The sequence below is a fragment of the Syngnathus acus genome, chromosome 15, assembly GCF_901709675.1.
Source record: "Syngnathus acus chromosome 15, fSynAcu1.2, whole genome shotgun sequence".
NCBI lineage: Eukaryota > Metazoa > Chordata > Actinopteri > Syngnathiformes > Syngnathidae > Syngnathus > Syngnathus acus.
Window position 1 is genome coordinate 13954461 of NC_051100.1, and position 18072 is coordinate 13972532.

At 53.7% G+C, this 18072-nt stretch overlaps 1 protein-coding gene across 1 annotated transcript; it reads left to right on the plus strand.

The window, feature by feature from the left end:
• The first annotated feature begins 852 nt into the window (after window positions 1-852).
• LOC119134809 (cullin-9) lies at window positions 853-18059 on the plus strand. Its single transcript, XM_037271864.1, is given in 40 exon segments — window positions 853-1182; window positions 3383-4012; window positions 4213-4367; window positions 4466-4545; window positions 4547-4916; window positions 5050-5188; window positions 5363-5577; window positions 6108-6407; window positions 7324-7390; window positions 7715-7886; window positions 7963-8164; window positions 8235-8377; window positions 8379-8417; window positions 8493-8551; window positions 8554-8676; window positions 9268-9419; window positions 9481-9714; window positions 9787-10014; window positions 10137-10227; window positions 10579-10750; window positions 10822-10927; window positions 11007-11102; window positions 11674-11849; window positions 12537-12670; window positions 12740-13117; window positions 13173-13289; window positions 13473-13618; window positions 13676-13802; window positions 13931-14124; window positions 14194-14426; window positions 14550-14637; window positions 14736-15203; window positions 16220-16384; window positions 16462-16625; window positions 16700-16793; window positions 16864-16938; window positions 17009-17119; window positions 17235-17352; window positions 17429-17562; window positions 17630-18059. Coding segments are annotated over 39 exon segments (7023 nt in total). The 5' UTR covers window positions 853-1182; window positions 3383-3384; the 3' UTR covers window positions 17960-18059.
• Window positions 18060-18072: the final 13 nt, after the last annotated feature.

Genomic DNA, 18072 nt, shown 5'->3' on the forward strand with positions numbered 1-18072 from the left:
ACCCATCCTCCCCTAAGGAAAATATTAACACAGAAGGAATAATAAGGCAAGTAAATATGAGGTCAAAAGCTCTTCTTTCTTGCTCTTCTTTTTACGGTTAGGGTTAATAATGATTTCAACAGTCAAGTGAAGGGGGTATGGTACCATATTGGACAATCCATTGGGGGTCTGGAATCATTCGAAGGTTAAGAACCCCTGGTCTAGAGCATTTTCTATTCGGGCTCCAGAGCTTTGGAATGCCCTACCAATGGATATTAGAACTGCTACCTCACTAGAAACATTTAAGACACGTTTAAAGACACATTTCTATGATATGGCCTTTAATTAACCTGTAGTGGCCGATTTGGCTGGAGTTTGTTTTCGCTCCCTTTCGCTCGGGAAGCATCTTGAGATTGTGGGGGTGTCGGGCCGGGCGGACGCCTGGTCCTACGCCGTAAGGTCACCGATGGAGTGGAGCAAGAAGGTGAGCGCAGCGAAGCGTCACTGCGACGTGTGCCCCCTACCTGACCTGACGATCCACTAAAGGAAATGAAGCAAAGGAAAATGTCTTCTCAAGAATGAGATTTGGCCGCACATAACTAAATAGCTCACTGTATAAAATTAAAAAAACATGTTGATGGTACCTGTGTATGTAGTGACAAACAAGAGACCGTAGACCGCAGTGTGCAAAATATCATCAAGAAAGACTAAGCATTCACTCAGCTGTAAGAAAGACAAATGGAAATCAGTCGACAGAACATACTCAAAGTGAGATCTGTTGCAACTACCTCCACCGTTACCTGAAGAATGCGGGATTAATGCACAGAATATGTACTTTAAGAGGTGGCAGACGCTTGATCCACACTCCAGTACGGATGGTGGCGGTAATGCTCCATAAAAGCTGGTTGCCATTAAACACAAAAGAAGGATTATTTTCCAATGCTTTTTTGAAAACATTTAACAATGAACAAATATGTCGATTAGCTTTTTATATACATTTTAACAGTGTAAAGAGATTACCAAGGGAACCTGAATTTGATATTATATTGCAAGAAGAAGAATTAGAAGAAGAAGAAGACGAAGAAGAAGAAGCAGCAGCAGCAGCAGCAGCAACGGGCTGGTAGAAGAGGAGAACGTTCAAAAGGACGTTCACGTTGAAGAAAACGAAGAAGCTCTTGAAATTAGAAGCTGGTGGCGCGTCAGGTTAAAGTCACCCGGCCTGGCTGCTCCGAATATACTGTGGTACGTGTGCCGCGCAACGGACAAATCTGGCGTGACGTCACATAGGAGCGCAAATGCATCCTTTCTTATTGGCGGAATAGACCAGAACTTTTCCCGTCCATTTCCTCGCAGGCTGCTATTCAAGATGTCACGTAGTAGCCCGAAACAAACAAATGACCTTTTGCCTCTCCCACCACCCACTCGTTGAATTCGTGTGTGACTTCGGTTCCGCTAATCCCAAGGAGCAATGTGTTGTTGACTATCTACGCCACGGGTCAACCAACCTTTCTTAAACCGAGAGCTACTTCCTGGGTACTGCTTATGGCAAAGGGCACACTTCTGCCAATTTGCTCAATTTGGCTTTCACTATGTGTTATTATTGTCATTTCCAGTTCACATGTAAGTGTGATTTTAACAAGAATAGCAAAAATACAGTCAAACCTTGGTTTATGACCACAATCCGTTCCAGAAGGCGGTTCGAGAAACGAATTGGTCGAATTCCCAATCTATTTTCCCATTACAAATAATGGAAAAAAATGTAATCCGTTTCAAGACAAAAAAACCCGCCTTTTTTAAGCATTTTTTCATTTGCGCATATTTGCGCAACTGCAGCGCACCGCCGAACGCGCAACCGTATCACGTCGCCCACGGCGCAACTGCACCACGCTGGTCGCATTATGTGACAGAGCCGTCGCTGAAATTTAAAAAATATTTTTAAAGTCCTAATGTACTTTCCATAATTTAAGTGGACCTAAGTGCGCAGGGAGCTTAATTTTGTCCGAAAGCGCAACAGTAGCGCGTCGCCGACCGCGCAACTGCACCGCGCTGGTCGCATTATTGTGACAGAGCCGTCGCTAAAATTTAGAATATATTTTAAAAGTCCTGATGTACTTTCCAAAATTTAAGTGGACCTCAGTGCGCAGGGAGCTTAATTTGGTCCGATCGCGCAACCGCAGCGCAGGGCGCTCACTGTCGCATTGCTTTAAGAGCATCTTTGTGTTTTAGGATGGCTTTACTGCTCCCACTTGCTTTCTTTGGAGGCATGATAATACAATCCTCAAAGTAACGAAAATACAATAACAACGGAGTCAGTCGGCATCCGGGCCGAGCGGTCGGGTTTTCTCGGGTCCTCCCGGCTCATCTCACGAGGTTCGACCTCCGAATTTTGTTCGACAACCGAAGCAAATAAATCTCGAATTTTTTGTTCGAATTCCGATTTGTTCGAGAACCAAGACGTTCGAAAACCAAGGTTTGACTGTAAAATAAATAGATGCAGCTCACTGACAAGTGCCGCTATTTGAGCTAATTTTAGAACAGTCATGCGGTCCTCACGGGCGACCTGGTGCCCGCGGGCACCGTGTTGGTGACCCCTGATCTACGCGATTCTTGGTTGCTGTCAGGAATTAGTCGGGGTCTATCTCTCGGGCTCTTCATCTTGACTTTCCACCTCAACCCAACTTGGGCTTGTCGTTGTTCTCTCAATTCTCAGTATGTAAGCCTGCGTTGTCACGAGGGGGCACTCTTAGGGACGGAAGAGGAAACAAAAGCCAAACGAGCATCGGCTTCATGTTGATAACGTTGAGGAGTCAGTTGAGCATGTTTTATTCTCCTGTCACAAGCATTAAGACACACAACAAGCGTTAAAAAGGGACATGGGCATATTGAGGGCGGAGTGATATTAAAGGGTAACATTACGGTTGGACAAAAATGGCATTTTAGATATCTTATTTAGACAAGTTTAGTGGAAAGAATGTAGATATAGTTTTGGCGGGATGGTAGTTACTCTGATCCACACTCATTAAAGGGTGACATTGCAGTCGGGGGAAAAAAAATTAGATATGTTATTGCAACTGGTTTAGTGGAAAGAATGTAGGTATAGTTTTGGCTGGATGGTAGTTACTCTGGTCCACACTCCAACAGTGGCGGTCGTACTTTGAGGCAGCCGAACTTCCCCCCTGATGGTTGGCCGATGGCCGCTTGACAAAGCATTCGGTTCGGGCTGCGACAGGGCCTGGTCCCGCTGCTGTCGAAGCGTGGAGGACGGTGAGTGAAGGTTGGGTTCATTTCACCGCAGCGAGCCAAGTCCTGTTGCCGTTTAACATTGTTTCAACCGACCTGCGTTGATGTGCCAACAAGTTCCAATCGATTCACACGCGTGTGCTCTCGGCGTTGTCCTCGGCAGCCATGGCGGGCGAGCGGCGCAACGGCAACCTGCTGGTCCAGATCGGCCCGCGGCTGCAGGCGTCCCCTGAGGAGCTGATCCGCCAGCGCAGCACCCGCGATGGCCAGATCGAGTACCTGAGGAGCTGGTGCCTTGACGACATCGATGAAGGCTCCGCCTCCAAGAACAACAACTGCAAAGGCGGCGACCCCGGGTCAGGCGGTCCTGCCTCCTCGCCCGGGGACATAAAAACCAAGAACATCCTGATGTGGATGTCTACGGATGACGTGTACGCCGCCTGCCCTGCCCTGCCGGGCAAGAGGAAAGCCGACTCTCAGCGGCAGCTGGAGAAGCTCAGCGGCAGCGAAGCAGAGGGGATCTTCGATGAGGTGGAGCTGCTGGACATGAAGGAAGACGTGAAGAACCTTGTGTGCCGCGCCAGGAAGCAGATGGCCGAGAAGAGCCAGCTGTCGTTCAGCGTCACGCGCACCATCCATGTGTTGAGCGCCTACGCCGCCATCGGCTCGCTGGCGGCCGTCTTCAGGGAGACGGGCGCCCTTGACTTGCTCATGGACCTGCTGTGCAGCAAGGAGATGCAGAACCGACGAGGCGCCAGCAAGATGCTCTGAGCGCTGGCGTCCCACGACGCAGGTTCGAGTCCGAGCGCCACACCGGGGCTGGTCGTTGGCTGCTATGGTTCGCGCCAAGTATTTGTCTCGCTCGCGCTGGCTTTTTTTTTTTTTTTTTTTTTTTTTTTTTTTTGTCGGAGTGTCTTTTGGGCACATTTCGCTGGGCACATCTCAGCGAGATGCGCGCGACAAGCGTGGCCGACGATGACGTTGCCTCCTCAGGAAGTCGGGCGCATGTGCTGCTGTCGCTCAGCCAGCAAGATGGCATTGAGGAGCACATGGATTTCGAAAACCGCTACACGCTGCTGGAGCTCTTTGCCAAAACTACGTCGGAGGAGGAGCACGGCATCTCCTTCGAAGGGGTCCATTTACCTCAGGTGAAGCCCGTGAACCGGCGTCGCACACACGCCTTGTCTTTTTGCTGGTTGGGTCGTTTAGCGCTGGCGCCGCTGATTACGCTGTTACTGTTGCTCAGATTCCCGGGAAGCTGCTGTTCTGCCTGGTCGAGCGCTACCTGCGCGTGACATTGCTGATGGACAAGCTCAACACGGCGGGGGCAGGAGAGGGCGACCTCCCAGCTACGCCTGCAGTGTGAGTTTGCCGTGTCCGTGGCCGACCTGATCTCGGAGCTGGTGCACGTCATGGGCTGGGAGTGCGAGCGGGAGGACGCCACGGCGCCTGCCCTTGGCTCCATCTCCCGACCCCGGGCGGGCGCCTCGCCCGTCGCCTGTGTCGCCGTCAAGACCAAGGCGGGGAGCGGCTACAAAACGCGCGGTGACTTTGCTGGCCGCGCAGCGTACGTGGAATACTTGCGGGATCGTCTGAAGAGTGGCATGGCGGTCCGCATGCTGGACGACTACGAGGAAGTCAGCGCTGGGGACCAAGGAGAATTCCGATACTACAACGATGGCTCGCCGCCCATTCAGGTGATAAGTGCCGTACGCTCATGTACTCCAAAGCATCTGATTTGCCCAACCTGCTTGGGCACGTGGACCGCCACTTTGTTTGCACTCGTGTCACATCCGCTAACGGTTGACGCTGGCCCGTGTGCGCATGCAGGTGTACTGGAACACCCTGTGCAGGACTTACTGGGTCCACTGGCATATGCTGGAGATAGTCGCTGGCGGCAATGGGCCGGACGATAAGGACGCCGCCGACAAGGCCTCGTCCCTCACCACGACCATCGGACTGGCGGCTGGTAGGAAATCATGGGGGCAGGCGCTGCACATTCAACCCCCACACCCCCACCCCCCATCCCCGCCCCTCTCCTATTCGCTGCTTCTTCTCTTCCTGTTCTTGTGCTCTGGACAGCCAAAACGTTCCATTTGCTGCATCTTCTTGTTCCTCATTTTGTTCTGGTGGTGCTCCTCAGCTAGCCAGAGCTCCTCCCCAAAGCCCACGGGCAGCCTCTACTTGCTGCCCTACTTGTCCGAGCGTCCTCCGGTAGCCCGGGCGGAAGCCCAGGCGGAAGCCCAGGCGGAGCTGGCCCGCGACGAGTGGTGGGAGCTCCTATTCTTCATCAAGAAGCTGGAAGCCAGACAACGGCGGGAGGTGCTCCGCCTCCTGATGCGTGACCTTAGCCTGCAGGTGCTTTGGAGGCAGTCCTGGTTCATGTTTTCCTGACAGCAGTTTCCTCGTGTAGAAGAGGCAGCCTCTGAATTACATTTGCCTTGCGACGCAGGCGTGAGTACAATTTTTAGAGCGTCAGTTGCACCGGACCGTGTTTTAGGAGAATAAAAACGGTTTCACCGCTCCGCAATGAGATTCCAACTCCAAGAAGAGACCCTGACGCAAAGCATTTTTCAAGTCTGTCTGAAAACGTGGCTGAAGCCTGTGCAGATTTGTCGACACAAAGTTGAACTCAGAGATTCTGTGTGTCCTCTCATTAGCTCTGTATTGGGGGTGCGGTGGGTGGGGTGTCACTTTTCTTAATTGTTGACTTGTTACTTTTGACCTGCCAGCGACTGCTGGAAGAAAAGTAGCCGTTGGCTAATTTTGGCATATTTACCGACAGATGTCCTTCTGAAATCGTCCAATGCATATCTGAGCCTGCAAACGAGGCTTTGTACGTCCTTCTGATGGGCGACGGAGGTTTTACCTTGCACTTGGTTGTTCAGGAGGTGGAGGCGACTGACTCTGCGCTGGTGGGCCTGACTGTGCCAAGAGAAGCAGCTGAGAAGCTGGTCCGCTAGCTGCAGCGTCATCTGCCGCCGTCCTACCCGGGCAACCTTCTGTGCGCACGCACCTTGGCCAGACACGACCTCAGGTCGGGAGAAGATTCACCACCCAAGGATGAGGATGCCGGCGGCGAGGACGCCGGTGGCGAGGATGCCGGTGGCAAGACCAGCGACGAGATGGTCTCGGTTACCAAGAGAACCAAGAAGGAACTTGCCGCGCACTGGTCTGGCGCTGATGAGAAGATTCAAGATTCAAGAGTTTTTATTCGCCATGTTTGAGCGTGCCAAACAAGGAATTTGACTTCGGTAAAACACACCCTCTGTTCAACATACAGGTGACTAACAACACTCAGGACATGTGAATAATGGCAAAAACAGTGTAGACAAATTCAAAAGGTGTGAAGAGCAGGATGTTATTGCACAATAATGCCTCTGAGACTCTATGAGTGGTGTGAGTTCATCAGAGCAACAGCCTGGGGGAAGAAGCTGTCTCGGTGTCTGCTGGTTTTGGCGTACCGAGCTCTATAACGCCGTCCGGAGGGGAGTAGTTCAAACAGACTGCAACCTGGGTGAGAAGGGTCTGTAGAGATGTTCCTTGCACGTTTCCTGGTCCTGGACAGGTACAAGTCTTGGATAGATGGGAGGTTGATTCCAATGATCTTTTCTGCAGTCCTGATTGTCCGTTGCAGTCTGTGCTTGTCTTGTTTGGAGGCTGATCCAAACCAGACAGTGATGGAGGTGCAGAGGACAGACTGGATGATGGCAGTGTAGAAGGTCTTCAGAAGCTCTCGCGGCAGGTTGAACTTCTTGAGCTGTCTCAGGAAGTGTCTGTGGAGAGAATAGTATTACTGCGGATAGTGAGGGGTAAAAGTGGTGAAGGGTCTCGCCTGAAATCCACTGTCATCTCCACGGTCTTGAGCGGGTTCAGCTCCAGATGGTTTTGGTTGCACCAGTGGACCAGCCGCTCCACCTCCTGTCTGTACGCAGTCTCATCACCGTCCTGGATCAGTCCGATGAGAGTGGTGTCGTCTGCATACTTCAGGAGCTTCACAGGAGAGTCATCTGAGGAGAAATCATTGGTGTAGAGAGAGAAGAGCAGTGGGGAGAGGACGCACCCCTGAGGGGCTCCAGTATTGGTGGTCCGGGTGTCAGATGTGAGAAGGGCGAGTTCCCCCGGGAGGATTGCAGCCAGTATCCCGATGGGTTGGAGGACATGCTGAAGGGTGAGTTGCACGCAGCTATCTCAAGTCTTCATGCTTCTTGCGCAACGAATTTGGCCTTCTCATCTTTTCGTTTTGCCATAACTTGTCTTCACTTTGAACTGCTTTTGGCAGCATTTCCTTTCTTTTCTTTCTCTCACCGAGGTCCACTTGGTGTCCTTCTACATCACATTTACAATTGTCTCGGCTGCTTTGCCAACGGTTGACTGGAGCACAACATTTTATGTGATTTTCAATCTTTTCTTGTGAAGAAGCAAAGTGTTCTTTTTTTTAAGCTGACGCCACGGCCGAACATCTATATCTGGCTGTCGTTTGTCCGCAGCCTTTAACGTGTCCTGGGGAAGAAGACTGTGCTGGAGAAGGTCGGGGAGGTGATGGGCATCCTGAAGAAAGGAGGCCCGCCACGGGACCCACTGCAGAACCTGGCTGGCGTCATCTTCATCCGCTGGCTGCTGCGGGAGAAGAACTCGGCCAGAAGCGACTATGTCCCGAGCGTCCAGTGAGCCTGGCCTTCGCAAGCCTCCTGAGTTGACCTTTGCCTCTTGTTGACTTCTCAGTGTGTCTTCTTGGCATAGGGACAAAGTTGTGAAGCTGCTGGTAGAGCTGCTTGGCTCGCCATGTCCAAACCTGGTCGGGTGCACGCTGAGGCTGACGCATTCGCTCATGCGCCGACACGAGTGGAGGGTTTCCTTTGCCACCAAGGGTGGCGTCAAAGCCGTCCTGACGTGCATGCAGGAGATGGCCGACATGCCTCATGTGCAGCAGCTGGCGCTGGCGGTCAGGAACTGCACACACGCACGCACAGTCCCCACCGAGAGTTTGTTGCTTTTGACACCCACGTTCTCAGACGCTGAAAGTCCTGATGGGGGCCAGCAAGTACGAGCTGTGTGGCAGCGAGGTTCCCATGCTCTCTGAGGCAGGCGCTCAAATGATGCTGGAGATCTTCGCCAGCCTCGGCTCGGCCACGCCCGAAGGCTCCAAAGGCCCGCTCCATACCCGCCGCCCTTGACCTCATGCTGCGGACGCCGGGGTAAGGGCTCGCGGCTGTCTTGCGCGTCCGGCTTTGACGTCGGGTTAAGGAGGTTCCGGCGTCGGCTCTCCGCAGCTGCGCGATGGCTGTGCGCGATGGCCTGACGCTCGTGGTGATGCTGGTCTCCGACCACAAGAGCTGGTGTCCTGTGGCATCACGGCCGTCCTGGAGAAGTGTCTAGCGCTGTCCCAGGACGAGACCATGCTGGCCATCGTTGCCCTCAACCACATCTTGATGGCGCAGAAGCTGGAGAACAAAGGTGAAAACATCGCTCCAAAATGTGCCTTTGCACCTCCTCGAGGTCCGCCGAAAAAGCCTCTGTAGCGATTGGAGATGAAGGACGCAACTTTCTGACAGTTTGGCATTGAAGCGCTCGCTTGAAGGCCAGTCTTGCTCTAAGCCTGTTATCCGCGGCCATTTTGGAAATGACGTTCAGTGAACGCAGAGCCGTGCTTTTGCATGGGGTCTGTGCCACGCCGGGAGGGAGGCCCCTCCCTAGTTCAGCTTGCCTGAAGCTTCTTGAGTGTGACCAAGGTGTTTGTGGCATGGGGGACGAAACACGTCCAAAACTGCATCCGTAGAAGAAAACCTCAAGCGCTGAACTGGAGGACAAGCTTTTTGGAAAGAAACCTTCAGACAAGTATGGCAACTACAATTTTGGTTGGATTGAAGTGGTCTCCTGACTGTGCTTGATACTAAAGAATGCAGTACGTTGCAGAGGCCTTGCCTCGTTGGGTGGCTTTTAGTAAAAAAGATGGCGGCGCCGCATCGCGTTTGCTCTATCCTCCATGCCCCGCTTTGCTCGTCCTGCCCTGAAGCCACCCTCTCTGCCCCTCTGCGGGCCCCTCAGATCCTCCAGAGCAGTTGCAGCTGAAGGACATCCAGCTGCAGAAATTGCTGATGAGTGTGAAGGGGATGACGGCCACTGCCAAAGAAGTCATCCACATGCTGGAGCAGCTGCTGTGCCAGTCGGCGTCTCTGCCCGAGGGCCTGCGTAGCCAGGTAGACGATGGAAGACGGGCTTTTGTTGCGACCAGCAGCTTTGGAAACATTATGTCCGCAGGTCTCTCAGAGTCGGGACGTGTTTCAGGACCTCCTGCATCTGATGGAGCCGCTGAGAGCGGACCGGAACGTCCAGCTGTCCATTCTTAGGTGACGCCACGCACCTCGCGTTTGTACCGCGCCTCGGGCTGACCACAACAAGTTTCTGGACAGCTACCAGGAGGACGCGCTGCCCTGGCATGACAGCATCAAACCCTGCCTGGCATCTGTGAGCGCCTTTGTCACGGACAAAGAGGTGGGTAGGGGAGGCCGCAGCTGCGGATGCTGAACGAGAGGCGCACCTGAAGCTGTACGTGTGTCCTTCTAGGTTGTCCAGCAGCTGCTGCTCTTCCTCCACCGCCTGACCCGCGTCAACAAAGACTATGCTGTGGTCATGTGCCGGCTTGGCACCAAAGAGCTTTTGAACAAGGCCCAGGACAAACACGGCGCCGCCCTCAACGCCGCAGCCAAGCTCCGGGACGTCGTGGCCGATTGCGACAAGTACGCTGGCCTCTACAATAGCATGACCACCAGCGTGCTGGCCGGTTGCCTACATGCCTGCCCCGCTCCAGCTTTTGAAAGCTCATCATTCTTTTCTTTTTCTCGCTCTTTGTGCGGCAAACTGCCCGTTGCCGGCTTTCCGCTCGGCCAATAGTGAGCTTGCCCTTGTGCCATCAGATGACGTTGGGTCAGATTGAGGAGCATCGGCGCAGCCGCGAGCCCATCAACATTCCCTTCTTTGATGTCTTGCTTCGGAATCTCTGCCAAGGTCAGAACCGCAAACGTCATTGACCTCCTTTTCGTCTCACTCCATCACTGATAAAATAACAGCACTTGGCTTTTCTTGGGGGCGCGGGCAAACGTGAATTGCCCCAAATGAAGCATTGTGTTCCTGCCATAGCGGATGGCAAGATGGATGCTTCGCGTTCCTTCCATCAGTTTTTCATCATCCCAAACGCTTGGCCAATACAACTTAAGCTTCTGTCCCCAAAACGTTTCGGCATGGAAAGAAACATTTAATCGGTGGCAGCGTATCAAAAAAGGATGGCAGCGCAATGCAGCCTCTGCATGGCTGTCGTTGGAGCTGAAGTGCAGAACGTAAAGCTCCTTTGCTGCTCAGGCTCCAGCACGGAGCTGAAGGAGTACAAGTGCTGGGAGAAGGTGGAGGTGTCGTCCAATCACCATCGAGCCAACAAGCTCAGCGACAAGAACATGAAAACTTACTGGGAGTCCAACGGGCCCGCTGGCTCGCACTTTATCAACATCTTCATGCACAGAGGTGTCGTCATCAGGTCAGCGGAACTCCCTGTGTTTATTTTGGGTTTGTTTTTTGTCAAATGCGTGTGTTCGCATCTGTGTACAGGTAGCTGGCCATCCTGGTTGCCAACGAGGACTCCAGCTACATGCCGGCCAAGATCCTGGTACAGGGCGGAGACATCTAAGGAAACATTAGCACTGAACTCAACACGGTGACCGACATCTTTCTCTCAGACAATAGTCATTTCTTTTGCCCCAACCTCCTTCACTTTGAACTCTGTGTGCGCGTAGGTGAATGTGATGACGTCAGCCACTCGGGTGGTTCTGCTAGAAAATATGACCAGCTGCTGGTCCATCGTTCAGATCCGCATCAAGAGATGCCAGCAGGTCAGACTTGTTGTCGCTCACATAGCTTGGTACCTTTTGAGGAGAACTGTCAAATGCTTCTCCAATCACCATAGGGGGCCTAGTCCAAATCAAAAGAAATAAAAAGCAAAGTGTGACTCAGTGGGGGAAGAAGCCATCCTATGGCCCGAATGGGAAATGTGAGGCACCGCCCACACGAAACTGAGAAAAAACATGTCATCTTGCTAAAATGAACCATTGCGACAAAGGGGAACACCAAACAAACAAATATGCAGAGTCTCAGAAAATTGAGTGAGTGAGTGAGTGAGTGAGTGAGTGAGTGAGTGAGTGAGTGAGTGAGTGAGTGAGTGAGTGAGTGAGTGAGTGAGTGAGTGAGTGAGTGAGTGAGTGAGTGAGTGAGTGATGCAAGCTGTTTGATGGTAGTGCTTGAGGCGTAATTACATCGGACTCCAAGTCCCTTTCTGGTGATTGGCCAGCGGTGGCATTGAAGCCAATTGGAACCTCACTTAGCACGCTTAAGCGAGCTTGTCCCATCTGGAGGCCAATGGCTGGAGGCGCTTCTCAAGGGCCGGCCTGCTCTGGTGTGCTGCAGGGCGGGATCGACACCAGGGTTCGCAGCTTTGAGGTAGTGGGGCCCAAGAACACCTTCTGGCCTGTGTTCAAAGAGCAACTGTGCTACCGGACCTTCTTGTTCTACAGCGCCAAAGCACACTCGTGGTGTCAGGAGGTGACAGAGGACAGGACGCGGCTGCTGCAGCTCTTTGACAAGTATGGGGACCTCCTCTCGTCTCTCATCATGCCAGCGAATGACTCTCTGGCTCTCTCTTTGGCTTAACCAGCTCAGTGGCCTAGTGGTAGAGCCTGAGACTGGAAGGTTGTGGGTTCAAACCCCGGCCGGGTCATACCAAAGACTATAAAAATGGGACCCATTGCCTCCCTGCTTGGCACTCAGCATTAAGGGTTGGAATTGGGGCGTTAGATCACCAAATGATTCCCGAGCGCGGCACCGCTGCTGCTCACTGCTCCCCTCTCCCCCAGGGGATGGATTAAAATCACACGGGGATGGGTTAAATGCAGAGGACAAATTCCACCACACCCAGATGTGTGTGTGACGATCATTGGGACTTTAACTTTTTTTAACTTTAACTCTCGCTTTTCGCTTTCTCTCTCTGGCACTCTCTCTCTGGCATGCACACTCTCGCACTCTCTTTGTCTCTCTCTCTCTGGCACTCTGTGTGTCTCTCTGGCACTCTCTGTCTCTGGTACAATCTCTCTCTGGCAATGTCTCTCTCGCTGGCACTCTGGCTCACGCTTTCTGTCTCTCTCTTGTTTGTCTGTGTGTGTCTCTCTCTCTGGCTGTGTGTGTGTGTCTGTCTCTCTGTCTGTGTGTCTGCCTGTCTCTGTGTATTTCTCTTTCGCTCTCTCTCGCCGCCACGTCACACACGCGTGTTGCAGGCTGAACAGCGCCTTCAGGCACGAGCAGATGTTTGCTGAGCGCTTCCTGCCGGATGCCGAAGCCGCCGAAGCCTTGGGCCGAACCTGCTGGGAGGCGCTGGTCACGCCGATCGTCCGCACCATCACATTGTCAGGTTTGAGCCCATTTTTCTTACGCGGTCCCTCAGAAGAGAGACCAATGTTGGGTTGCGTTTCCTCCCCAGAACAAGGCGGCCCCAGCCCGCTGTCCTGGCTGCTCGACGAGTACCTGGCCAAGTCGGACTCGGCCCGCCGCCGCTGCAAAAGCAGGGCGGCCATCTTTAACTCCTGCGTCCGACGCCTGGCTCATCTCCTGGTGCACGCCGACACTCGCCCAGAGCCCCCGGGCCTTCCCGCCAAGTCTCGTGAGTCCTGCAAGACGGAAGGCATCCGATTTGAGCAAGCGCGCAGGCACGCACGCACAAGCAAACAAGCCAAGTGGCCTCTCGTTTTGCTTTGTCACTTGGCCTTGGATGTGCTAGCGCTCTACCTCCTCACCTTGCTTTCCACGCCCGATGTCCATCAGCTCATTCCAATTGGCTGTTTCTGTTTGGAAATGCTTCCTCCAGAAGACAAAGAAGCCCAGAACAAAGAAAGCACAGCGGCTCCAATGAGGAGCCGGACATCCTCGCTGCTGGACCGTCTCGCCCCTCTGCTTCATGGACAAGCCGTCGCGCCACTTGCCGGACCGCCTGAGCTTATACCTTGCTCAATTTGCACACTTCTACTGCCACGGTCAGTCAGCAGCTTGAATCTCTTTGCAAAGCCGTCTGGTTCCTCGCAACTGCTATGAACGATATTTGGGTGGGTGGGATTGAAGCAAGCAAGGTTGAATTATTGGTGGCTGCTTTGTCAGTGTTCTCATGTCATGTGCTCAACGCTTTTGTGGGCCATATGACAGCGTGCGCGTTCCTTTAGGCCAGTCTGTGTCTTTCGGGAGTCGGGGCAAGCCTGGGGGTCTACAGTGGACGTGGCTCGGGCACGCCGATGTGCAGTTTGGCTGTTTGACGCTTCACGTTTCCACGCTCCAGATGTTCATCCTTCTGCAATTTAACAGGCAGCAGGTAACACGCACACGCACGCACACACAGGTACTGAGTGTAACAGGTGCTGCTCTGCAGGAAGTGGGTGTGGCCTCGTTGCTGAATGGGTCTGGCCTTTCAAAGGAGCTAGTGCTTCACGCTCTGCAGCCTCTGATTGATGATGAAGGGCCGCTCAGCTGCAGCCATCCGCAAGACCCTTGCCAAGGTCTCTTACACACACACACACACACACACACACACACACACACACACGTGCGCTGAAGGCGGGCAATGCGCTCTGGGCCTGGACCACGCGACAGGCAGACGCGGCTCTGACTTGCGCTGTGCTTCCAGGCGTGCTGCAGCCCAAGTGGCAGGCAGCGCCTGGCCCACCCAAATGCGTGGAGCTTCAGCCACCACAGACGTACTTGAATGTGGACAAAGATGCCACCGCCGCCCTGGAGACCAAACGGAACTTCATCTACTGCCTCATTGTCAACATCCTCAAGCAAGAGAAGGAGATGCATATCGACAACCTGGTATTCAAGGTAGCGCACTTCTTCTCAGCCGGCCTGCCTGCCTGCCAGCCACTCTCACACGTCTCGTGCGCGCCGCAGGTTCTCCAGTCCTGTCACAAACGGGAAGCGGGCCGGGCTCCGGCCCCCGGTGGCTTCAGCTGCAGCACGGGAGACGTTCTCTCCTGCATCATGCATGTGATGAGCAAAGGCTGCATTCACCGCAACCCGGAACTGCCTAACATGGTGGAGTTTCTCCCCGACGACCCGGCCACGCTGCAGAAGGGACACGCCCATCTCTCCTTTGCCACCTCCCACATGAACTCGCTGCAGCTGTAAGAAGCACGTAAAGCCGTGCAGGGTTTCCCCGAGAACACTTGTCTTCGAAGCCTACCCTGGGGGAACGTAGCGCCAGTGACGTCTTTTGCGTTTCAGCTCCCTGGCATCTTTTTGGACAGCACGGCGGCAGACTGCACTCTGTTTTCAAGCGGTCGCAGTATGAAGCCAGAAGAAGCGTCCCAGCTGATGCGCACCACCGTTGAGCATGTAGCCACCCACCCGACCGTCCCGCAGAACGGCGTCTGTGTTATCTGGGCCTGTGCGCTCACGCCACACTCTCTCCGCTACCCCCTTCCCCTTGGCAGGTGGCGGCCACCCTGAGCGTGGACCTGGACCGGGCCGAACACCTTCTGGTCCACTTGAGCTGGAACGCCGAACTCCTGGTGTGGCGCTACACAGACGACCCCGAAGGTGTGGTGACGGCTGCCGGACTCGAATGTCGGGACCCTCGGCCGCCGCCCGGCCACGAGTCCGCCTGCCCCGTCTGCTTGGTCCCTCGCAGCTCCTGTGCTGACCTGCCGCCCTCGCTGAGCTGCATGCACTACTGCTGCAGGGTGAGGACACGCCCGACAGGCGGGCGGGGGCGTGCAGACTGGCGCGTGACTCTGTTTTGTTGCATGCTTGTGTTGCAGTCGTGCTGGCGGGAGTACCTCAGCGCTCGCGTGGAGCAGAACCTGGTGACAAACTTTAACTGTCCCATACCCGACTGCCGGGCCCAGGCCACATCCCGCTTCTTCCTCTCCATCGTCACAGACAAGGACACCGTCGCCAAGGTGCCTGCATTTTGTGAGGAGCACACGTCAAGAGCAGTGGTCCCCAACCTTTTTTGCGCCACGGACCGGTTACGTGTCAGAAATATTTTTGCGGACTGGCCTTTATATAAATAAATAATACATTTATATAAATAAATAATACATTAATAACAAAAATATAATTACGATGAAATAAAATGATACGACTGGCATAAAAACAAGTATAAACGACATAAAAATAAAACTCACCATTTCGTTGAATTGGTGGGAGCACTGAGCTTGTTTCTCAGAAACGAGCCGGTCCCATCTAGGCGTAATCGGAGACAATGACACCCGAAGTGGTTAAGGTTTGTCTTTTAATGCAGGATGCTTGGTCTCCATGTGCCGAAGCAGTTTTGAAGGCTTCATTGCCTCGTTAGCTAGCCTGTTGCCACATATTATGCAGAGAGGGCTTGGCGCGTCAGAGTCACCTGTGGCGATAAATCCATACTTAAAGTAGGACTGCAGAAATTTTCTTTTAAATGCAGCATTCCTTTTCTTAGAAGTCGTAGCCTCTTCTTCCGTCTCCTCATTGGGCTTTTTTCCCTTTCCAAAGAAGCTTTCCAAACCTCTGTTTCTTGCTCATATTTGCTTGCTTCGCGGGCTCGACTGAGGTGACATGTCATGTGACCGAGACGAGCGTCTTGACCTGAACCTACTGATGTAATTGGGAGACAATCGGCAATTTTTTAAAATATTTTTCAAAATAAATTCTTACTCGTTTTTCTAGCTTTGTGGGCTCGACTGGGGAAACATGTCACGTGATCGGGACAAGCGTCTTGACCTGAATTAATTGATGGTCGATAAAAATATATATATTTTTTTTTTCTGTGCGGCTTGGCGGCCCGGTACCAATTGACCCACGGACCGGTAGCGGTCCGGTGATTGGGGACCCCTGGTCATGAGGACATTTAGCACGTCGCCTATAAAAGGTGTTCCACACTGGCTGCTTGTGTCACACATTTCTCTTTTTGCCTTCTTTTGCTGGTTGCCTTTAGTATGAGAAGACGCGTCTGCGAGGCTTTGTGGAGTCCTGCTCCAACCTGACATGGTGCACCAACCCGCAGGGCTGCGATCAGATCCTGTGCAAAGAGAACATGGGCAGCATGGGCACCTGCTCCAAGTGCTGCTGGACCTCGTGCTTCAGCTGTAACTTCCCAGAGGTCGGTGCGCTTGACGGAAGGCTGGCTGGATCGCTGTCTGTCTGTCTGAGTGACCTACGATCACGCCTTCCCCGCAGGCACACTGCCCGGCCAGCTGCAGTCACATGTCTCAGTGGATAGACGATGGCGGCTTCTACGAATGCATGAGCGCAGAGGCTCAGAGCAAACACCTGGCCAGGCTCATCTCCAAACGCTGCCCCAACTGCCAGGCACAGATCGAGAAGAATGAGGGCTGCCTCCAGTGCGTGAGTCGGGCAGCCGTCCCTCGCCTCGCCACTTAGCTTGCGCTGACGTGCCGCTGCGGTGTGTCCTCAGTATGACCTGTGCCAAGTGTAACCACGGCTTCTGCTGGCGCTGCCTCAAAGCATGGAACCCCATGCACAAGGACTACTACAACTGCGCCGCCATGGTGGGTCACCTAAACTCGCCGGCAACACATCCCTGCCAATATGCAGCTAACTTGTTTGGCTGTGTTGCAGGTGACTAAAGCGGTGCGCCACGAGAAGAAGTTTCAGGATGTCAATGAGAGATGTACCTTCCAGCATTAGGCCAAGGTTGGAGTCCCCCGTCCCCCACACAGGAAGCATTTGGCCCCGTAAGGTCACCACCTGTTCTTGCTTGCAGGACTTTGCCATCAGCCTGGAGAAGAAGGCATCGTCCATTAATGAAGCGCTGCAGATGAAGTCTCTCACGTTTGTCATTGACGCCTGCAGGATCCTGGCGCAGGCTCGCAAGGTGAGGCCTGCCGGAATTAGGCAGCTGTACGTCAAGCCAGGCCACACTACGCCGCACCAGGCTCTGCCACACCGCTTCTCCTTTTGGTTTAAAGCACCCGCATGGTGTCCTTCAGGTTCTGGCCTACTCGTGCGTGTACGCGTTCTACAACCAGGACAGCAACAAGATGGATGTGATTGAGCAGCAGACGGAGGCTTTGGAACTGCACACCAACGCCCTGCAGATTCTGCTAGGTGAGTCACACTCTGCGACTGCGGGCGCCGGCTCGCTGGCATCAGCCTCATAGCTTCCCGTCTGTTCGTCTGTCAGAGGGGACGCTGCTGCAGTGCAGCGACCTGGCCTCCTGCATCCGTCTGCTGAAAGCCGAACACCTCAACACGGGCATGGAACTGATGCGGCGTATTCAGGAACTCTTGTTGGCCATCCTGCACCATTCAACGCAGGTGGGCGCAATGGTCCCGATGCAAATGCCACCCATTTCTTTGGCTGCCATTTGCTTGTTGCCTTCAGGACTTCGGCGTGGGCTGTTGCTCCCAAAGCGTTCAGGAAGCGGAAAGCACGTTGGCTGCCAACCTATACAACATGGCCGCCAAAGCGTGAGTCCCGTATGCTCGGGTTTGCCCGCTTTGACCCGCAAGCAAGCCCCTCACCGCTGCTTTATTTTGCAGCTCCAAGTCCAACACCAGAGACTCGGACAACGGCGGCAAAGGTCAGGAGGACGACGACTACATCCCCGAGTGGCACGACTACGACGATGACGAAGAGATGGATGAGGACGACTTCTTCACAGACGACGACAGCTCAGACAATCTGGAGCAAGACTTCGGCCCCTTCGACTGAGCAAAACACCCCTGGGCGAAAAGGGGGGGTGGGCTGCTCAGGAGGGCTATGTCGGCCTATGAGTTTGCAGGCGGATCTGGCGAGTTGGAGCACTAGCAGCGAAAGAAGGGAAA